This window comes from Sapajus apella, unplaced genomic scaffold, assembly GCF_009761245.1.
Source record: "Sapajus apella isolate SASKATOON/1434 unplaced genomic scaffold, GSC_monkey_1.0 scaffold12, whole genome shotgun sequence".
Lineage (NCBI taxonomy): Eukaryota > Metazoa > Chordata > Mammalia > Primates > Cebidae > Sapajus > Sapajus apella.
The window spans coordinates 1,726,418-1,746,484 of NW_022436952.1; the positions used below are offsets into that span (position 1 = coordinate 1,726,418).

Here is a 20,067-nt window from a genome sequence, read left to right on the forward strand (position 1 = left end):
CTCTAGAGCAGTGTTTCTTAAACTATATTCCAAAGAATATTTGCTTATTGTATCCCAAGAGAAAGACTCTATGACAATCTACATATGAGAAGTATTACAAAACTGTATTTTATGTAAAATAATCAAGAAATCTCTTGAACTTTACCTAAAACCATCTGATAATACTTTTTGTGGCAAATACTAATATTTAAGGAATTAAGAGTTTCAGAGATCCAGTTTCCAGAGCTTCCCAATACAGTTGGAGGTTTCCTCTGGGTGTTACAAACTTGATTGATTTACTTCTATCAATGATGTTAGGATCCCAGATGCCAATGTCACGCACTCCTGCTCCAAATGGGTCACTAAGGAAATGAGCTCTGAATTAAGAGTGATTGGCTTCAAGTGTACATATTTTCCATATTATTAAACAGTCCATGGGCTTCTTTTAATGCAAAAGAACAGATTTTTATCTTAACTATTATAAAGCTCAGTATGTTCTGTTTAACAGAGATTTGGCCGGGCGCGGTGGCTCATGCCTATAATCCCAGCACTTTGGGAGGCCGAGACGGGTGGATCACAAGGTCAAGAGATCGAGACCATCCTGGTCAACATGGTGAAACCCCGTCTCTACTAAAAATACAAAAATTAGCTGGGCATGGTGGCACACCACTGTAGTCCCAGCTACTCAGGAGGCTGAGGCAGGAGAATTGCCTGAACCCAGGAGACGGAGGTTGCGGTGAGCCGAGATCGCGCCACTGCACTCCAGCCTGGGTAACAAGAGTGTAACTCCGTCTCAAAAAAAAAAAAGAGTATACCAGATTTGTGGCTGGGCGCAGTGGCTCATGCCTATAATCCCAGCACTTTAGGAGGCCGAAGTGGGCAGGTCACGAGGTCAGGAGTTAAATACCAGCCTGGCCAACATGGTGAAACCCCATCTTTACCAAAAATACAAAAATTAGCTGGGTGTGGTGGTGGCAGCTACTTGGGAGGCTGAGGCAGCAGAACTGCTTGAACCCAGGAGGTGGAGGCTGTAGTGAGCCAAGATTGTGCCACTGTACCCTGGCCTGGGCAACAGAGGGAGACTCAGTCTCAAAAAAAACAAAAACAAAACAGAGTATACAGATTTGTGCTCAATTAATTATATCACTGGGGAATTGCCTTGATCTTGAAAAATAAAAAGTCTAGTAACTTTTAGCAGTAGAAATACACTTACCAAATGCTTCCTTCTCAAATACTGCCGGCGAAGGACCAGTGGTTTAAACAGCAGCATCCAAGGTACACACAGTAGGGCAACCACTACCAGGAAACACTGAATTCCTTTCTGCAGAGTAAGAAGAAGGAAAAGGTCCATCATATAAAAGTCTACTGATCACATACGCAGTTTCCAGTTTCCAAATCTGGCACAAATTTCCCCCAACAGTACTTTCTTACTGATCTATGAATAACACTAGACAGTTTCTCAAAATAATTAGCACATTTTGTAACAAAGCCCTAGAAGTGTTCCATAGAAGGGCAGTTATAAATTTTTTAGGGTCAGAGAAATATCTGGCTTCCTGATCAAGGACAATCATCTCAGACAGCCCGCCTCTGTGCTGACATACCTGTCCAGAATACAACATCGAATAACCAGACTCTGGGTAGGAAAAGAGGAACATGTTTATGAAATGGATCAGAAGGCTTGGTGCATTCTCAGATGTATGAGCATCATAGGCTGTCCACTTGTAAAAAATAAGGATAACCAAATAGCCAAACAAAGAAGTCATGAAGATTATTTCAGGAATAAATCCAAAGTAGATATTCAGGGGCTTCTTGAAATAGCTAAAAAGGAGAGAGAAAAAAATGTTAAGGGTAAATAGGCCTAGGGCCACTCCTACACTGAATGGAGTATCCACTAGATTTTTCTACTTAGTAGCCCCTCAATTCTCTCTTTATCACTTTAAGAATCAGCAACCAGAAGCTGGAGGCAACAGAGACAATGCAGGATTAACTATCATGGTCAAATTTCTGAACCTTGGTTTTGTTTTGTTGTTGCTTTTTTTATTTTCTTTTTTTTTTTGAGACAGGGTCTCACTCTGCGACTCAGGCTGCAGTACAGTGGTGCAATCTTGGCTCATTGCAGCCTCAACCTCCCTGGGCTTAGGTGATCCTCTTACCTCAGCCTCCTGTGTAGCTAGGACTACAAACATGCGCCACCACGCCTAGCTCATATTTTTTGTAGAGATGGGGTTTTGCTATGTTGGCCAGGCTGGTCTCAAACTCCTGACCTCAGGTGATCTGCCCTCCTTGGCCTCCCAAACTGCTAGGATGACAGGCGTGAGCCATTTCACCAGGCCTCAAACTTCTGAACCTTAAACAGCTCCAATACCATCCCCACCATTCTCTTCATGAGAAAGAGAATGGAAAAATTTAGTACATTCTGAGACCACAGTTCATCATCTTTTTTTTCTTTTTTAATAGAGATGGGGTCTCTTGTGTTACCCAGGCTTGTCTTGAACTCCTGGGCTCAAGTGATCTTCCCACCTTGGCCTCCTGAAGTGCTGGGATTATAGGCATGAACCACTGCGCCTAGTCCACAGCTCATAATTTTATGTCAGTTGCACCTCATGGAAGAAAAAGAACTCACTTATTTTGATGAAAATTGCTCAAATTTTTTTCAAGGATCTTTACTGGAACAGTAAATTGTTAAAGAACTAATATTAAGCCTCATTTAAGACCATGAAATTTTTTTGTTTTGAGATGGAGTTTCACCCAGGCTGCAGTGCAGTGGTGTGATCTTGGCTCATTGCAACCTCTGTCTCCCGGGTTCAAGCAATTCTCCTGCCTCAGCCTCCCAAGTAGTTGGGATTACGGGTGCCTGCAACCATGCCCGTTTAATTTTTTGTATTTTTAGTAGAGACGGAGTTTCACCATGTTGGCTCGGCTGGTCTCAAATTCGTGACCTCAAGTGATCCACCCACCTCAGCCTCCCAGAGTGATGGGGTTATAGGTATGTCACTGCACCCGGCCAAATCATGAAATTTTTTTTTAATTTTTAAATTTTTTTTTTTTTTGAGATGGAGTCTTGCTCTGTCATCCAGACTGGTGTGCAGTGGCGCCATCTCAGCTCACTGCAACCTTTGCCTCCCAGGTTCAAGTGATTCTCTTGCCTCAGCCACCCAAGTAGCTGGGATTACAGGTACATGCCACCACACCCAGCTGATTTTTGTATTTTTAGTAGAGAGGGGGTTTCACCATGTTGGCCAGGCTGGTTTTGAACTCCTGAGCTCAGGTGATCCACCCGACTTGGCCTCCCAAAGTGCTGGGATTACAGGCGTGAGCCACCATGCCCAGCCAGACCATTAAATTTTTAGAAAAGCACTTCTATAATGTAGAATGAGGTTCTATGTTACGAATCCCTCCCCAAAGATGTCATGATTTCTTTAGGCAAACGCATTCTCTAAACTACACACATTCTTATGACAGAAATGGAACAACTCACATGTGGTTGAATAGGCTCAGGCTGACTCCAAACAGCATATGGATGATACCAAGGATAACAGACATCTTCATCTTAAAAGAGTTCAAGAAGGTCAGTTTATTGGTAGCAATGTTCCAAATCTGTCATAATCCGAGAAAACGAAAAGGCATTATAAAGAATTCTCAAATGGAAAAATATTCCTCTGTTTAAAAGAACAGTTTTTATTTATTAATCATTATTATTTATTATGGAAAATTCTAAACAGATACTTAAGCAGACAGAAAGGTATAACAAACTCCTATGCACCTATCACTCTGCTTCAAAAATTTTTTTTTTTAATCTTGATTTTGAGGAGAATGCTTCAAAAATTACTATCACCTTTGGACTTGGGAAACAAGATTATTGCCACTGACTAATCTCCATGTTATTATGAAGCAAAGTCCAGATATCTTGTCATTTTACCCGTAAATATTTCAGCATAGACGTCAAAAAGGAAAAGACTTATTTGATTGATTGAGATGAAGTTTTGCTCTTTTTTTTTTTTTTAAAGACAGGGTTTCACCATGTTGGCCAGGCTGGTCTTAAACTCCTGACCTCAGGTGATCCACCCACCTCGGCTTCCCAAAGTGCTGAGATTACAGGCGTGAGCCACCACGCCCGGCCGAAGTTTCGCTCTTTTTGTCCAGGCCTAGAGTGCAGTGTTCGTGATCTTGCCTCACTGCAACCTCAGCCTCCCAAGTTTAAGCAATTCTCCTGCCTTGGCCTCCCAAGTAGCTGAGATTACAGGCGCACGCCACCATGCCCAGCTAATTTTGTATTTTTAGTAGAGACGGGGTTTCACCATGTTAGCTAGGCTGGTCTCAAACTCCTGACCTCAGGTCCAGCCTGAGGCCTGCCTCAGCCTCCCAAAGTGCTGGGATTACAGGTTTGAGCCACTGCACCCAGCCAGTATAGACTTTTTTTGAGATGGAGTCTTACTCTGTTGCCCAGGCTGGAGTGCAGTGGCGCCATCTCAGCTTACTGCAACCTCTGCCTCTGGGGCTCAAGCAATTCTCCTGCCTCAGCCTCCTGAGTAGCTGGGACTACAGATGCATGCCACCAAGCCCAGCTAATTTTTTGTATTTTTAGTAGTGACGGGGTTTTACAGTGTTAGCCAGGAAGGTTTCAATCTCCTGACCTCGTGATCCACCCACTTTGGCCTCCCAAAGTGCTGGGATTACAGGTGTGAGCCACCATGCCCAGCCAGGACTTATTTTTAAAACATGAGCAAAAAGAAAAAAAAAAAAAAAACAGGCTGGGTGCTGTGGCTCAGGCCTGTAATCCTAGCACTTTGGGAGGGCGAGGTGGGTGGATCACCTGAGGTCAGGAATTCAAGACCAGCCTGGCCATCATGGTGAAACCCCATCTTAAAAAAAAAAAAAGCATGACCACAATATTGTCATAATACCTAAATGCATTAACAATGATTCTTTAATATCATAAAACAGTCAATATTCAAATTTCTCTGATTAGGTCCAAACCTTTTTTAAAAAAAAAAACAATTTATTCAAAGCAGGGTCTAGATAAGATCTGTACTTTTTTTTTTTTTTTTTGAGACAGAGTCTCTTGCTCTGTTGTGATGGCTGGAGGGCAGTGGCACGATCTTGGCTCACTGCAACCTCCACCTCCCAGGTTCAAGCGACTCTCCTGCCCCAGCCTCCTGTGTAGCTGGGACTACAGGCATGTACCATCACATGGGGTTTTGCTATGTTGCCCAGGCTGGTCTGGAATTCCTGACCTCGAGTGATCTGCCCACCTTGGCCTCCCAAAGTGCTGGGATTACAGGTGTGAGCCACCGCACCCAGCCTATACATTATGATTGTAGATATATCTCTTGAGTCTCTAAACTATAAGTTCTCCTTCCATCTTTCCTTTTTTATTCCTTACAAAATATCTTTTGAATAAATTGGGTTGTTTATCTTAAATATTTTCCCACAGTCTACATTTTGCTAATTGTAGCCCTGTGGAGCTGTCATTCCATCTATTTTTTGAGATGGAGTCTCACTATATCCTCCAGGCTGGAGTGCAGTGGCACGATCTGGGCTCACTGCAATCTCTTCCTCCCGGGTTCAAGCAATTCTCCTGCCTCAGCCTCCTAAGTAGCTGTACTACAGGCACATGCTACCATGCCCAGCTAATTTATGTATTTTTCATAAAGTTTCACCATGTTGGCCAGGCTGGTCTCGAACTCCTAACCTCAAGCGATCTGCCTGTCTCTGCAACCCAAAGGGCTGAGATTACAGGTGTGAGCCACCTCACCAAACCTGTATTATTTTTACTTTTTCTCAGCAACCAGATGCCCTGTATTAAATTGTTGCTGCCATTCCATTTTTATAGCACACAATAAAAAAGATTTGATCATACTTAATTTGCCTAAGTATTTGAAAAACAAAATTAATTCTGGGATAAGTTTTTGTAAGTTTATAAATATAAGAATGCAAGTCTAAAATCCACAGAAAAAAGATCTTTCTGCTTTGTTAAAATATCTGCTAAAAACAACAACAACAAAAAACTAAGCAGAAATAAATTAAGAACTGGGAAGGAATCTTGGAAATCAGTCTTCTCAGAGTCAATATTATTAACCACATCAGAAATAAGCAGTGCATGGAAAAGTATGTGGCTCCTCAAGGCACTTGGGTCTCTTATGACTTAGAAGTCCTCTGAAGACATACATCAAGGTTTCCCAAAAATACGTCAACGAAAACCCACGTAACTATTTTTGTTTTTTTTCTGTTTGTTTGCTTTGAGATGGAGTCTTGCTCTGTCACCCAGGCTGGAGTGCAGTGGTGTGATCTCTGCTCACTGCAACCTCCACCTCCTGGGTTCAAGAGATTCTCCTGCCTTGGTCTCCAGGGAAGCTGGGACTACAGGCATGTGCTACCACACCCAGCTAATTTTTGTATTTTTAGTAGAGACATGGTTTCACTAGTTGGCCAGGCTGGTCTCGAACTCCTGACCTCAGATGATCCAACCTCCTCAGCTTCCCAAAGTGCTAGAATTATAGGCATGAGTCACCGTGTCCAAGGAAAGCATAAATAACTATTTATCTTCACTCTAATTATCTCGCTTTAGGGTTACTGTTAAAAAATTTGAGGTTAGCATATAGGAAGGAAGTCCTCTTACTGGATCAATGCCAAAAGGGTATGGTCCACCAAACACTCCAGGGAGGGCTGGGTTCAGCTGTAGAACAGGATTCCCTCGAAGCGTCTCTTCCCTACCATAACAGGGAAAAAGTCACATTTATTTTTTAACAAGAGAAGGAAACAACAGGGGTCCAGAAATTGACCCCAAAATAAATTAGTATAGCTATCTTGTCTCTTCAATAAAATGGAAGGGGGAAAAATAAAGAGGAGAGACTAGCAGCTGAGATTGAGGGATCCAAAATGATAAAAAGAAAAACACACAAACACACAATCAAGTAGGGAACTGGACAATCTACTTTTAGTTTCAAACAAGCAAAAAAATCATTCCTAGTCTTAGTTCCTTGACACTTGCTGAACAAATCACAAAGCACCTCACAGTGCGGAGCATGAATGAGGAGACACTGTCACCACTTCCTAAAGAAGTGTCAGTTTACCACTTATCTTAAAAATCAGGGCTGAACATGAAAGGCGTAAGCTTTGAATTTTAGCTTCTTCTGCAACTTACGTCCAATTATAAGTAAACATCGGCCGTACACTCCAGGATGACCCAAAGATATTAAGAGACTTGGAAAAGCAATCATTGTAGATGAGGCCAGTGTACATGGAGAACACACCCATCAACAGAATAATGTATCGACCACTGAACACAGTGCTAAACATCTGGGAACAGAAGAAAGTAATGAGAATGTACTCGCTGCAGCTCACATTGTGACATTATTCAGAATATGCCAGCCCCTTTCTCTGGCACTACTTTACCCCATCCTGGTTCAGACAGCTTGAGGTAAAGACCAAAATAAAATGCTAATGAGATAGTCACTTTCACAATACGTGGCCTCTTTATTTTTTTATTTTTATTAGATTGGTGCAAAAGTTATTGTGGTTTTGGCCACTAAAAGTGATGGCCAAAACCTCAATAACTTTTGCACCAACCTAAATAATTTTTATTTTTTTAGAGATAGGGTCTCACTATGTTGCCTAGGCTAGTCTCAAATTCCTGGGCTCAAGTGATTCTCCTGCCTCAGCCTCCAAGTTGCTGGGACTACAGGCACACACTACCACTTCTGGCTAGCACATGTCCTGTTTAGTGTTAAAATGAACATATCTTCTCTACTCCCTTTTCATAAATTCATGGATAAAAGACTTCCAGGTCATAATTTTCTTTTTCTTTTTTTTTTTTTGAGACAGAGTTTTGCTCTGTCGCCAGGCTGGAGTGCAGTGGTGCGATCTTGGCTCACTGCAACCTCCGCCTCCTGGTTCAATCAATTCTCCTGCCTCAGCCTCCCAAGTAGCTGGAACTACAGGCGTGCGCCACCATGTCCAGCTAATTTTTCTATTTTAGTAGAGTCGGGGTTTCACGATGTTGGCCAGGATGGTCTCGATCTCTTGGACCGCGTGATCCGCCCACCTTGGCCTCCCAAAGTGCTGGCATTACAGGCCTAAGCCAGCGTGCCAGGCCCAGATCATAATACTCACAATGAATGCTTGGGAAATTATAAAATTTCAGTTTAAGGCAGATGTAACCTAAACATTACCTCATTCTCATTCTTCTGGGAAAGGATCCGGCTCTCCCTCAATACCATCCACACAGCAAAAAGGGTCATTAAAATGCCATGACCAAAGTCTCCAAACATCACAGCAAATAGAAAAGGGAAAGTGATAATCGTATATGGAGCTATAAAGAAACCATAAAAAGAAAAATACAAAGTACATAAAACTACAGCAATTCCACAAATATCACATTCTTTTCCATACTCTTTCTTTCTTTCTTTTTTTTTTTTTTAAGAGAGTCTCGCTCTGTTAGCCAGGCTGGAGGGCACTGGTACAATCTTGGATTACTGCAACCTCCACCTCCCAGGTTCAAGTGATTTTCCTGCCTCAGCCTCCTGAGTAGCTGGGATTACAGGTGCCCACCACCACGCCCAGCTAATTTTTGTATTTTTAGTAGAAATGGGGTTGCACCATGTTGGTCAGGCTGGTGTCGAACTGCTGACCTCATGACCTACCCGCCGTGGCCTCCCAAAGTGCTGGGATTACAGGCCTGAGCCACCGTAACTGGACTTCCATACTCTTTTTTTTTTTTGAGACGAAGTCTTGCTCTGTCATCAGGCTGGAGGGCAGTGGCTCAATCTCAGCTCACTGTAACCTCCGTCTCCTGGGTTCAAGTGATTCTCCTGCCTCAGCTTCCTGAGTAGCTGGGACTATAGGCATGTGCCATCACTCCCAGCTAATTTTTGTATTTTTTACATGGTGAGACAGGGTCTTGATCTCTTGACCTCGTTATCTGTGTGCCTCAGCCTCCCAAAGTGCTGGGATTACAGGCGTGAGCCACTGCGCCTGGCCCCCATACTCTTAAGATCAACATAAGGTGACTTATTCCCTAGCTGCCAGAGAGATAGGACTCTCAGAGAAAATCTTTCATGGCAGAATCAACACACCCTCACAAAGTGGCTAATGACATTTGTACTATTAATAACTTTTTTTTTTTTGAGATGGGGTTTCACCATGTTGGCCAGGCTGGTTTCAAACTCCTGACCTCAGGTGATCCGCCCACCTTGGCCTCCCAAAGTGCTGGGATTACAGGTGTGAGCCAGCACACCCAGCCAATAACTTTTTTTAAAAAGAGAGATGGGGTCTTGCTCTGCCACCCAGACTGGAGTACAGTGGTGCCATCGTAGCTCACTGCAGCCTGCAACCCCTGGACTCAAGTGGTCCTCCCATCTCAGCCTCTGAAATAGCTGGGACTACGGGTATTTGCCACCATGCCCAGTTAATTTTTTTTTTAAATTACTAATAACTTAAATAATTTGTTTTTAAACTGGAATCTCACAATTTTGCCCAAGCTATTCCTGAACTCCTGGCCTTGAGCAATCCTCCAGCCTCAGCCTCCTGAGTATCAGAGATTACAGGCATAAGCCACCATGCCTGGCAGCTCTGATAACATTTAAACAAATAAGAACAGAGGAAATGAAGGTGTAACCCTGGCAACACTGATTTGTTCTTTGATTCTCTTCTATCTCGTGAGGGACTGCTCCCAGGACAGGCCAGCTGTCTTCTCTTTGTGCAGCAACCATGTCCCAGTGGTATAAAGCTAAATATTAGATAACGTACAGACGGAGAAAGCCCAGAGCAAAGCAGTATTGTGTACGGCTCCAGCTGAAAATGAATCCTCATACTCTTGATTTAATAATTAGCTCTCCAAATATAGGAGAAATCTGTATTGTGCCTAAAATGGCCAATACTTGCTACATTTTCTCTGTCTAATCTTGAAACAGGGAAGCAAAAAAAAAAAAAAGCCCTTTAAAAATATCAGACATCTTAGAAGAAACATTTTGCTTAAAGCAGCCTCTGCAAATGATTTGCTAGTGAAGTCCAGGTGGTTTTATGGCTGTGAGAGCACATTTAAGGGTCCAGTCTGGGACAGGCACAGTGGCTCACACCTATAATCCCAGCACTTGGGGAGGCCAAAGCAGGAGGCTTGCTTTAGCCAGGAGTTCAAGACTAGCTTGGGCAACATGACAATACCCCATCTCTAAAAAAAATAAAAAATTATCAGCCTGGGCAACACAGTGAAACCACATCTCTAAAAAAATTTTTTTAATTACCCAGGCATGGTAACACACATGCCTGTTGTCCCCAGCTACTCCAGAGGTTGAGGCAGGAGGATCACTTGAGCCTGAGAGGTTGAGGCTGCTGTGGGCCATGATTACACCACTGCACTACAGCCTGGGCAACAGAATGAGACCCAGTCTCAAAAAAGAAATCATAAAATAAAAAACAAAAAATTAGCCAGGTGTAGTGGTATCTGCTTGTGGTCCTAGCTATTCAGGAGGCTGAAGTGGGAGGATCCCTTGAGGCCAGAAGGTTGAGACTGCAGTGAACTACAATCGTGCTGCTGCACTCCAGTCTGGGCAACCGAAGGAGACTCTGTCTCAAAACAAACCAAGCCAACCAAACAAACAAAAACACTCTAGAGAAAAACGATAACAAGCTTCCTTTTACCTGGATTTATCTCTCGGTAAGTTCCAATTCCATAAGCATCTACTATGTTCTGAAAGCCATAGGTAAACTTGTTGGTTTTGTTATAGGTTGGGGGAGTCTGGTTTGTCTGCATCCTGTTCAAAATGGAAGGTACAGTAGAACCACTGTGTTCCTGAAAAACATTAGCACATATATCAAAATTAGGTTCTCCTCCTAATTGTGGTGGTGGTGGTTACACAGCTGTATATTTCTCAAAACTCATCAAATGGTACACATAAAATATATGTATTTTCTTTTGTGTAAATTATATCTCAATAAAGCCAAAAATAAATATATAAATAAATAAAACTAGATTATCTTTCCCAGGCTTTGGGAAAACTGGGACAAGGCATAACATTTACAATTGAAGATTTCTATTAGAGCCTGTGAAATAGATCCTTAATATGAAAAAAATTTAACTTTAAATATGTCACCACAGAAAACGTGGAACTGCCTACGTATCAGACTTTTTGTGAAACTTACTGTCTCTGTTTCACAGAGAAAGCAAAGAAGTATGTTTTCTGCCTCTCCTTCTTCACTACCTTAACTCCTAATCCTTTGCAGTCTGGCTGAGCATGCTTATGCAAAGTGGCTGGTTCCTGACCAAAGGGCTTCTCTACCCCCTCTCCCCCGAGCATGCCCCCTACATGTTGGAGATCTTTGGTGACTCTTTCTTCCTTAGGAATTCTCCTACTCACTAACCATTCCTTCTCTCTCTTTGCTGGTTGTATCTGTTCTGCCTAATAGCAATGCAGGCCCCCAACCTTTCTTTCTCTCTGTGACCTATCTCTTGGAGGTCTCATTCCCTTCCATTGTCATGACTCCCATTTCCTTAGCTTTGTCCCCTTGTCTGCTTGACATTGCCACATGGCCCTCAATGTGACTGCAACTGAACTTACCATCTTTCCCCAATCAATAAACTTCTCTTGCTGAACATTTACTTCCAACAAAGGAACCGTAATTCTCCTGGCCGCTCAGCTTTGATGGCTCAAAAAGATGTTTAAATCTCTCCTTGTATTTCTCCTGCACCTTGCTAGGAGCCATGCATCCCTATTGATTTTTCCTACAGAACATCTCACACATTCATCACTGTTTTTTTTCTCCATCGTCAAGTCCTACCTGGGAATCCTTATTATTTACTACGCTATGTCTACAATAGCCTCCTAACTGAATCCCTACCTACAGAATCTCTTCACTCCTCAATCCAACCTAGATACTATCAGCAAATTACTCTTTTAAAACTGGTTTGGGCCAGGTGCAGTGGCTCACACCTGTAATCCCTGCACTTTGGGAGGCTGCGGTGGATGGATCACCTGAGGTCAGAAGTTCGAGACCAGCCTGGCAAACATGATGAAACCCCATCTCTACTAAAAATATAAAATATTAGCTGGGCATGGTGGTGTGTGCCTGTAATCCCAGCTACTCAGGAGGCTGAGGTAGGAGAATCACTTGAACCCTACTCAGGAGGCGGAGGTTGCAGTGAGCCAAGATTGCGCCACTGCACTCCAGCTGGGCAAGAGCAAAACTCTGTCTCAAAAAAAAAAAAAAAAAAAAAAAAAACTGCTTTGATCGGCTGGGCATGGTGACTCACTTCTTTTCATTTTTCTTTTTTTTTTGAGACAGGGTCTTGCCCAGGTTGGAGTGCAGTGGCACAATCTCAGCTCACTGCAACATCTGCCTCCTGGATCCAAACAATTCTCCTGCCTTAGCCTCCTGAGTAGCTGGGATTACAGGCACCCAGCACCACACCTGTCTAATTTTCTGTATTTTTAGTAGAGATGGGGTTTTGCCATGTTGGCCAGGCAGGTCCAAATTCCTGACCTCAAGTGATGTGCCCACCTGAGCCTCCCAAAGTGCTGGATTACAGACATAAGCCACCATGCCTTGCCCCAACACTTTGGAAGGCCGAGGCAGGCAGATCACTCAAGTCCAGGAATTTGAGATCAGCCTGGGCAACATGGCAAAACCCCGTCTCTACAAAAAAGCTGGGCATGATGGCAGACACCTGTAGTCCCAGCTACCAGGAGCCTGAAGTGGGAGGACTGCTTAAGACCAGGAGTTAGAAGCTGCAGTGAGCTAAGATGGCGCCACTGCACTCCAGCCTGGGTAACAGAGCACGACCCCGTCTCAGAAACAAAATAAAAAATTTTAAAAACCACCTAAACTGCTTTGATCATGTTCCTTCACTGCTAAAGAACCTCCAATGTCTCTCAACTCCCTCTGGAATAAAATCTGAATCTTCTAAGTTATTATAAAATGAACCGTTCACAGTTAGGTGCCAAACTACCTGATGCAGACAGGTTCTTCTCCTCTTTCAGCTAACCCATTATAAATCCTGTTCTTGCCCAAACATGCATGGTCTAACTGTACTTCCTGCCTTTGTCTCGTCTCTTCATTCCGCAGTCTTACCAACATCTTACCATTCTTCAAAGCCCTGATCAAATGCCACCTTCTTAAAGCTTTTTCCAACTCCACAGTTGGAACCCTCCTAATAAACTGTAAGATACTTGAGGGCATGTTTTGAACATCTCTGTACTCCTCCAGGCACTTACAGCAGTTCTGTGGTAGTTGTTCTAATTAACTACTAAAGAGAAGCAGTCATATACAGAGTACATCAGGAAACTGATGCTCTGGCCATAAGTGACCCTGAACAATCATGGGCATATGACCAAATTATTTCAGCTCTCTGAACTGCAGTCTCCACATATCCAAAATAAAGATTTGCTATGCTGATATGATACATATATATGATACGCTAAGCTATGTATGAAATGTGCTGTCAAGTTAAAAGCCAAATATATTAAGGAACCCTGATATTGAAATGCCATAAAAATGAAATTGTTACTATTGATGGGAACCTCCCTTCCTGGCCACGAGCTGTGTTGCTAGCTTTGGGGACTCACCGTGCCCCTTCTGAGTGCAAACTGGATGGAGTCAAGGTCGGTGACAGGGCACCAGACCTCTGCAATCAAGCATTTCTGAGTCACATCTATGTTGCACAGGTTCAGGGTGTGGTAAATGGCCTTCATCTTCCGCACTTTGATGAACCAGACACGGATGTTCTTAGCGGCCGCCTGCAGAACCCTCTGGCGGTGATCCTCCGTTTGATTCAGAACCTGTGGGGAGAAAAGGAACAAGGGAGAATCCTTCTAACGCCAGTTTTTTTGTTGTTTTTTTTGTTTGTTTGTGTTTTTTTGAGACGGAGTTTCCCTCATGTTACCCAGGCTGGAGTGCAATGGCGCAATCCTGGCTCACCGCAACCTCCGCCTCCTGGGTTCAGGCAATTCTCCTGCCTCAGCCTCCTGAGTAGCTGGGATTATAGGCACGCACCACCATGCCCAGCTAATGTTTTTGTATTTTTAGTAGAGACGGGGTTTCACCATGTTGACCAGGATGGTCTCGATCTCCTGACCTCGTGATCCACCCGCCTCGGCCTCCCAAAGTGCTGGGATTACAGGCTTGAGCCACCGCGCCCGGCCTGGTCTCGATCTCTTGACCTCGTGATCCACCCGCCACGGCCTCCCAAAGTGCTGGGATTACAGGCTTGAGCCACCGCGCCCGGCCCTAACACCAGTTTTAGATCTTAGGATATGAATGGAAAAGAGGCATAGCTTTCTGAAAAGAGGCGCCAGGGAACTGTCTTTTTCTTCCTCTGGCTAGAATGGTTTCTTTTTTCCAAATTACTAGAAATTAGAGTACTAGTTACTAACATTCACTTTAATTTAGCTTCAAGCTGAGAAGAAACCTGAGAAAATAGTTTTTTAGCCTTTCTGTATACGTTCAATCTTACCACCAATCCAAGGCACAACAAACGTAGGTCGCTGCCTTTAACTTGGGTCATTAAAGAGCAATGACTTTCTATGTGTGGACTTTAACTTAGACTTGAAGAAATAGGCATCACAAGCCCAGGCGCTGACAAATGAACAAATCTACACTTAAGAACAGCAGCTGGCCAGGCGTGGTGGCTCACATCTGTAACCCCAGCCCTTTGGGAGGCTGAGGCAGGCGGATCACCTGAGATCAGAAGCTTAAGACCAACCTGGCCAACATGGTGAAACCCCGTCTCTACTAAAAATACAAAAACTAGTTGGGCGTGGTAGCATGCACTTGTAATCCCAGCTACTTTGGAGGTGAGGCAGGAGAACCGCTTGAACTCAGGAGGCGGAGGTTGCAGTGGGCCGAGATTGTGCTACTGCACTCCAACCTGGCAACAGAGCGAGATTCCGTTTCAAAAAAAAAAAGAACAGAAGCACTGAACACCACCACCTACCTACATTGGGAACATGGGCCAGGAAATGCCATGGGATCAGGAGCGCCTGTGATCTTCACAGGGGGTGTGGAATGTCACATACCACTGCCATCATGAAGGCAGCTAAGGTGTTACCTTTATGTCAGGCTTCTCAGAGGAATCACATTGCCAAGAGTAGGGTGGGAGGAAGGTACAAGAACATTTTACATTCCATGTCTTATTATGAAATATTTAAGTTATTTATTTATTTATTTATTTATTATTTAGAGATGGAATCTTGCTCTGTTGCCTCCACCTCTCAAGTTCAAGCAATTCTCCCCAGTAGTTGGGATTACAGGTGTGCGCCACCATGCCCAGCTTATTTTTGTATTTTTAGTAGAGATGGGGTTTCACCATGTTGGTCAGGCTGGTCTCGAACTCCTGACCTCTGGTCTGCCTGCCTCAGCCTCCCAAAGTGCTGGGATTACAGGCATGAGCCACCACACCTGGACCTTATTTTTAATAGCATAAGTGTGGCTAAGCCTGTTGCTTCAATTGGAAGAAATTAGGCAAGCAACCCAAAGCAGAAGTCTTTATCATAGACAGTTCTTCAAGTTAGTTCAGAACAAAATTCAGAACAAAGCAGTAACTACTCCCTGAAAAACTGTCTGGGGCAGAGGAAAGTGACTTCCATAAAGAGGTTTGTTTTGTTTTGTTTTTTAAAAAAGTCATGGCTGAGAAAATACTGAACACCTATTTGTTAAAAAGAAAAGTCATGGCATGCTAGGGAAATACATCACTTGAAAACAGATACTTTCTTTACTTCTGGTTGTTGACTATTTCACAATTACTATTACTCACTCCTATAATCCCAGCACTTTGGGAGGCCAAGGCAGGAGGACTGCTTGAGGCCAGAAGTTCCAGACCAGCTTGGGCAATATAGTGAGACCCTATCTCTACAAAAACATACGAAAAAAATAATTAGCTGGGCATGGCAGCATGCACCTGTAGTCCCAGCTGCTTGGGAGGCTGAGACAGAAAGACTGCTTGAGCCTAGAAGGTCAAGGCTGCAGTGAGCCAAGATGGTGCCACTGTACTCCAGCCTGGGTGACAGAGTGAGATCTGTCAAAAAAAAAAAAAAAAAAAAAAAAAAAAAAAAAACTGGCTGGGCAAGGTGGCTCATGCCTGTAATCCTAGCACTTTGGAAGGCTGAGATGGGCGGATCACCTGAGGTCAGGAGTTCAAGACCAGCCTGACCAACACGGAGAAACTCTATCTCTACTAAAAATACAAAATTAGCTGGGTATGGTGGCACATGCCTATAATTCCAGCTACTTGGGAGGCTGAGGCAGAAAAATCACTTGAAACCGGGAGGCGGAGGTTGCAGGAGCCCAGATTGTACCATCACACTCTAGCCTGGGCAGCAAGAGAGAAACTCCATCTCAAAAAAAAAAAAACAAAAACAAAACAAAAAAAAAAAAACCCTCTTCTAGAAGGATGCTAAATAAACTAGCAAGCAATGTTCTATTTGCTTTTCTCTTTCCTCACCCTACTCCTTGGTATTCAATCCCTTTTTAAACTCTAAGTTCCTACAGCTAGATTTTTAAAAAATCAAATTCTGGTCAGTTATAATGACTACTGCACATGTTCTTTAAATCTACCCATAGGCCTGGAAGGAGATTAAGGCAGCCTTAGAACCCAGAATATACTAGTATAGCCTATCACTCATTCACCAGCAGTTCTAAAACTCTCTCTCTCTCTCTCTGGTTAAACAGGTAAGTACATCTCAAAGGACCTGGCAATAGGTCAGGTTGATGGGTCACATATGATGGGGGTCAGTGAGAGTTGAAATGGAAGTTACAGGATGGGCATGGTGGCTCATACCTGTAACCCCAGCCCTTTAGGAGGGCGAGGCAGGCAGATCACCTGAGGTCAGGAGTTCGAGACCAGCCTGGCCAACATGGCAAAACCCCCTTTCTACTAAAAACAAAAAATAGCCAGGTGTAGTGGTGGGTACCTATATTCCCAGCTACTTGGGAGGCTGAGGCAGGAGAATCGCTTGAACCTAGGAGGCAGAGACTGCAGTGAGCCGAGATCATGCCAATGCACTCCAGCCTGGGTGACAGAGCAAGACTCCATCTCAAAAAAAAAAAAAAAAAAAGAGAAGAAGAAAAAATAAATGGAAGTTACAACATATCTGACAATTCTGCCACTGCCAAAAGGAACTGCCAAGGCAGTTTTATGTTTATATTAAGGCAATATTATGTTTATTAATATTCTAACGGGGCAATCATCACTTTCATTCTTTCAAAAGGAACAAAGCCCCACTCACCAGCCTTTCCTTCCATATGTACATATAGTTCACAACTCCTCCCTCAGAGCCCTGTGATAACCATGGTGTACATAAACCACTCTTACTATAATTTAGCAAAACTCAATCTCTTCTTGGGTACAAGAGTCACACCAGGGCTCTTTGGCTAGACTGTGTGGTTAAGATCAAAGGTGACCGACCACAAGGATGCATGCCCAGTTATTGGGACTGGCTGCCTCAGTAGGCAGGGCGTGTGGGAGAGGGCAGAGCTAACTTCTAGTGTATGTCTAGATTGTTTGAAGTATATTTTTCTTAACTAAGCATACTTTTGAAATTTTTTTTTTTTTTTTTTTTTTTTTGAGACGGAGTCTCGCTCTTGTTACTCAGGCTGGAGTGCAATGGCGCGATCTCGGCTCACCGCAACCTCCGCCTCCTGGGTTCAGGCAATTCTCCTGCCTCAGCCTCCTGAGTAGCTGGGATTACAGGCACGTGCCACCATGCCCAGCTAATTTTTTTTTTTTGTATTTTTAGTAGAGATGGGGTTTCACCATGTTGACCAGGATGGTCTCGATCTCTTGACCTCGTGATCCACCCACCTCGGCCTCCCAAAGTGCTGGGATTACAGGCTTGAGCCACCGCGCCCGGCCTGAAAAATTATTATTATAAAAAATATTTCAGACTTGGCTGAGCGCAGTGGCTCACACCTGTAATCCCAGAACCTAGGGAGGCTGAGGCAGGTGGATCACTTGAGGTCAGGAGTTTGAGACCAGCCTGGCCAAGACAGTGAAACCCCATCTCTACTAAAAATACAAAACTTAGCCGGGAGTGGTGGGACATGCCTGTAATCCCAGCTACTTGGGAGGATGAGGCAGGAGAATCACTTGAACCTGGGAGGCAGAGGCTGCAGTGAGCCAAGATCGCACCATTGCACCCCAGCCTGGGCAAAAGAGCGAGATTCCGTCTCAAAAAAATAAAAGTACAAAAATTAGCCGGGCATGGTGGCATGTGCCTGTAATCCCAGCTACTCAGGAAGCCGAGGCAGGAGGATCACTTGAGCCTGGGAGGCGGAGGTTGCAGTGAATTGAGATAGCACCATGGCACTCCAGCCTCGGCAACAGAGTGAGAGTCTGTCTCAAAAAAATAAAAATAAAAAAATCTCAGGCTCATGAGGTGGAGAGGAATTGAATACGCTAGGCAATGATGATTTTAGATGCTTAGCATTCCTGTCTCATTTGAGGATGGCTAATGCTATTTTTAACTGTTATTCCCTGAGACTTTCTCAGCTCCCAGAAAGATATATTACCCATGCACATTTCTTTTTTTGGTATTCTGGTTTGCTTTAGGTGCCTTATAGACTATTAGTGTTTCAAGGAGGGAGAATGGTTTTGTATTCCAGTATTCCCCAAAAACAAGTTTCCTCCAGCCTTTTGTGTACCATTTGGAGATCATCAATCCTGGTATTCACTCCAGAAGCCATTTCCTTCCTCTCCTGTGGTGTCTCAGGACAGGGATAGAGTGAGGCTCGGAACCTGGAATGTATAGACATAGCCTTAGAATCATCAAAGTTTCTTAATTTATCCAATTTAAATAATCTCAGAAAGTAATCCTAATGTACCAGAAGAACCAAAACAGGATTAGGTCAGACGGATGTATTAAGTCAATACTATTTTTTTTTTTTGAGATGGAGTTTCACTCTGTCACCCAGGCTGGAGTGAAGTGGCATGATCTCGGCTCACTGCAGCCTCCACCCCCGGGTTAAAGTGATTCTCCTACTTCAGCCTCCCAAGTAGCAGGGATTATAGGCACCTGCAGCCATACCTCACTAATTTTTGTATTTTTAGTAGAGAAGGGGTTTCACCATGTTGGCCAGGCTGGTCTCAAACTCCTGACCTCAGGTGATCCACCTACCTTTGCCTGCCAAAGTGCTAGGATTACAGGCATGAGCCACCGCGTCCAGCTTAAGTCAACACTATTTATGTGAAATGACCTGCAGACAGAGTAATTATAACATCTGAACTATCTTGACATTCTCTGTAGCTATGAAATTTCTTTGAAATTATAAAAAAAAAAAGGCAAATAATATTGTAAATTAAAAGAGAGGGATGGCATGGAAAAAATTCTGTCCCTAGGCCAGGCGTGGTGGCTCATGCCTGTAATCCCAGCACTTTGAGAAACTGAGGCAGGTGGATTGCTTGAGTCTTGGAGTTCAATACCAGCCTGGGCAACATGGTGAAATGTCATCTCCACAAAAAAATACAAAACTTAGTCGAGCATGGTGGCACGTGCCTGTAGTCCCAGCTACTTGTGAGGCTGAGGTGGGAGAATCAACTGAGCTCGGGAAGTCAAAGCTGCAGTGAGCTGTGATCATGCCACTGCACTTTAGCCTGGGCAATGGAGTGAGGCGCTGACTCAAGGAAAAAAAAAGCTAGGCATAGTGGCTCATGCCTGTAATCCCAGCACTTTGGGAGGTGAGGCAGGCAGATCGCTTGAGATGACGAGTTTAAGACCAGCCTGGCCAGCATGGCAAACCTCATCTCTACTAAAAATAAAAAAATTAGTCAGGCATGGTGGCATGCACCTGTAATTCCAGCTACTTGGGAGGCTGAGGCAGGAGAATCACTTGAACCCTGGAGATGAAACTTGCAGTAAGCTGTGATTGTGCCATTGCATTCCAGCCTGGGTGACAGCACAAGACTCAAAAAAAAAAAAAAAAAAAAAAAAAAAATCTGTCCCTAAGGCAGGATTCCAGGAAATTTAAGGACATAGCATCTATGCTAAGTATGGAGACTCACTGTCCCAGAATAATATGGCATTTATAAACCATGAATCCTTAGAGTTATTTTCTTCCCAAGTTAAGGAAATTGTGGTTCTTTTTTTTTTTTTTTTTTTTTTT

The 20,067-nt window shown here is 43.6% G+C and overlaps 1 protein-coding gene across 8 annotated transcripts in view; it reads right to left on the reverse strand.

Moving 5' to 3' along the window:
• ATP6V0A1 (ATPase H+ transporting V0 subunit a1) overlaps positions 1-20,067 on the reverse strand; it is a 63,729-nt gene that overhangs the window by 21,230 nt on the left and 22,432 nt on the right. For all 8 annotated transcript variants that reach the window (XM_032279613.1, XM_032279612.1, XM_032279609.1 and 5 more), the window contains exons 9-17: positions 18,610-18,703; positions 13,539-13,751; positions 10,618-10,768; positions 8,151-8,290; positions 7,124-7,278; positions 6,599-6,689; positions 3,458-3,576; positions 1,581-1,797; positions 1,193-1,300 (exon numbers count right to left, since the gene is read on the reverse strand). In XM_032279613.1, coding sequence (XP_032135504.1) covers positions 1,193-1,300; positions 1,581-1,797; positions 3,458-3,576; positions 6,599-6,689; positions 7,124-7,278; positions 8,151-8,290; positions 10,618-10,768; positions 13,539-13,751; positions 18,610-18,703 — 1,288 coding nt within the window. The remainder of the gene's footprint in view (positions 1-1,192; positions 1,301-1,580; positions 1,798-3,457; positions 3,577-6,598; positions 6,690-7,123; positions 7,279-8,150; positions 8,291-10,617; positions 10,769-13,538; positions 13,752-18,609; positions 18,704-20,067) is intronic.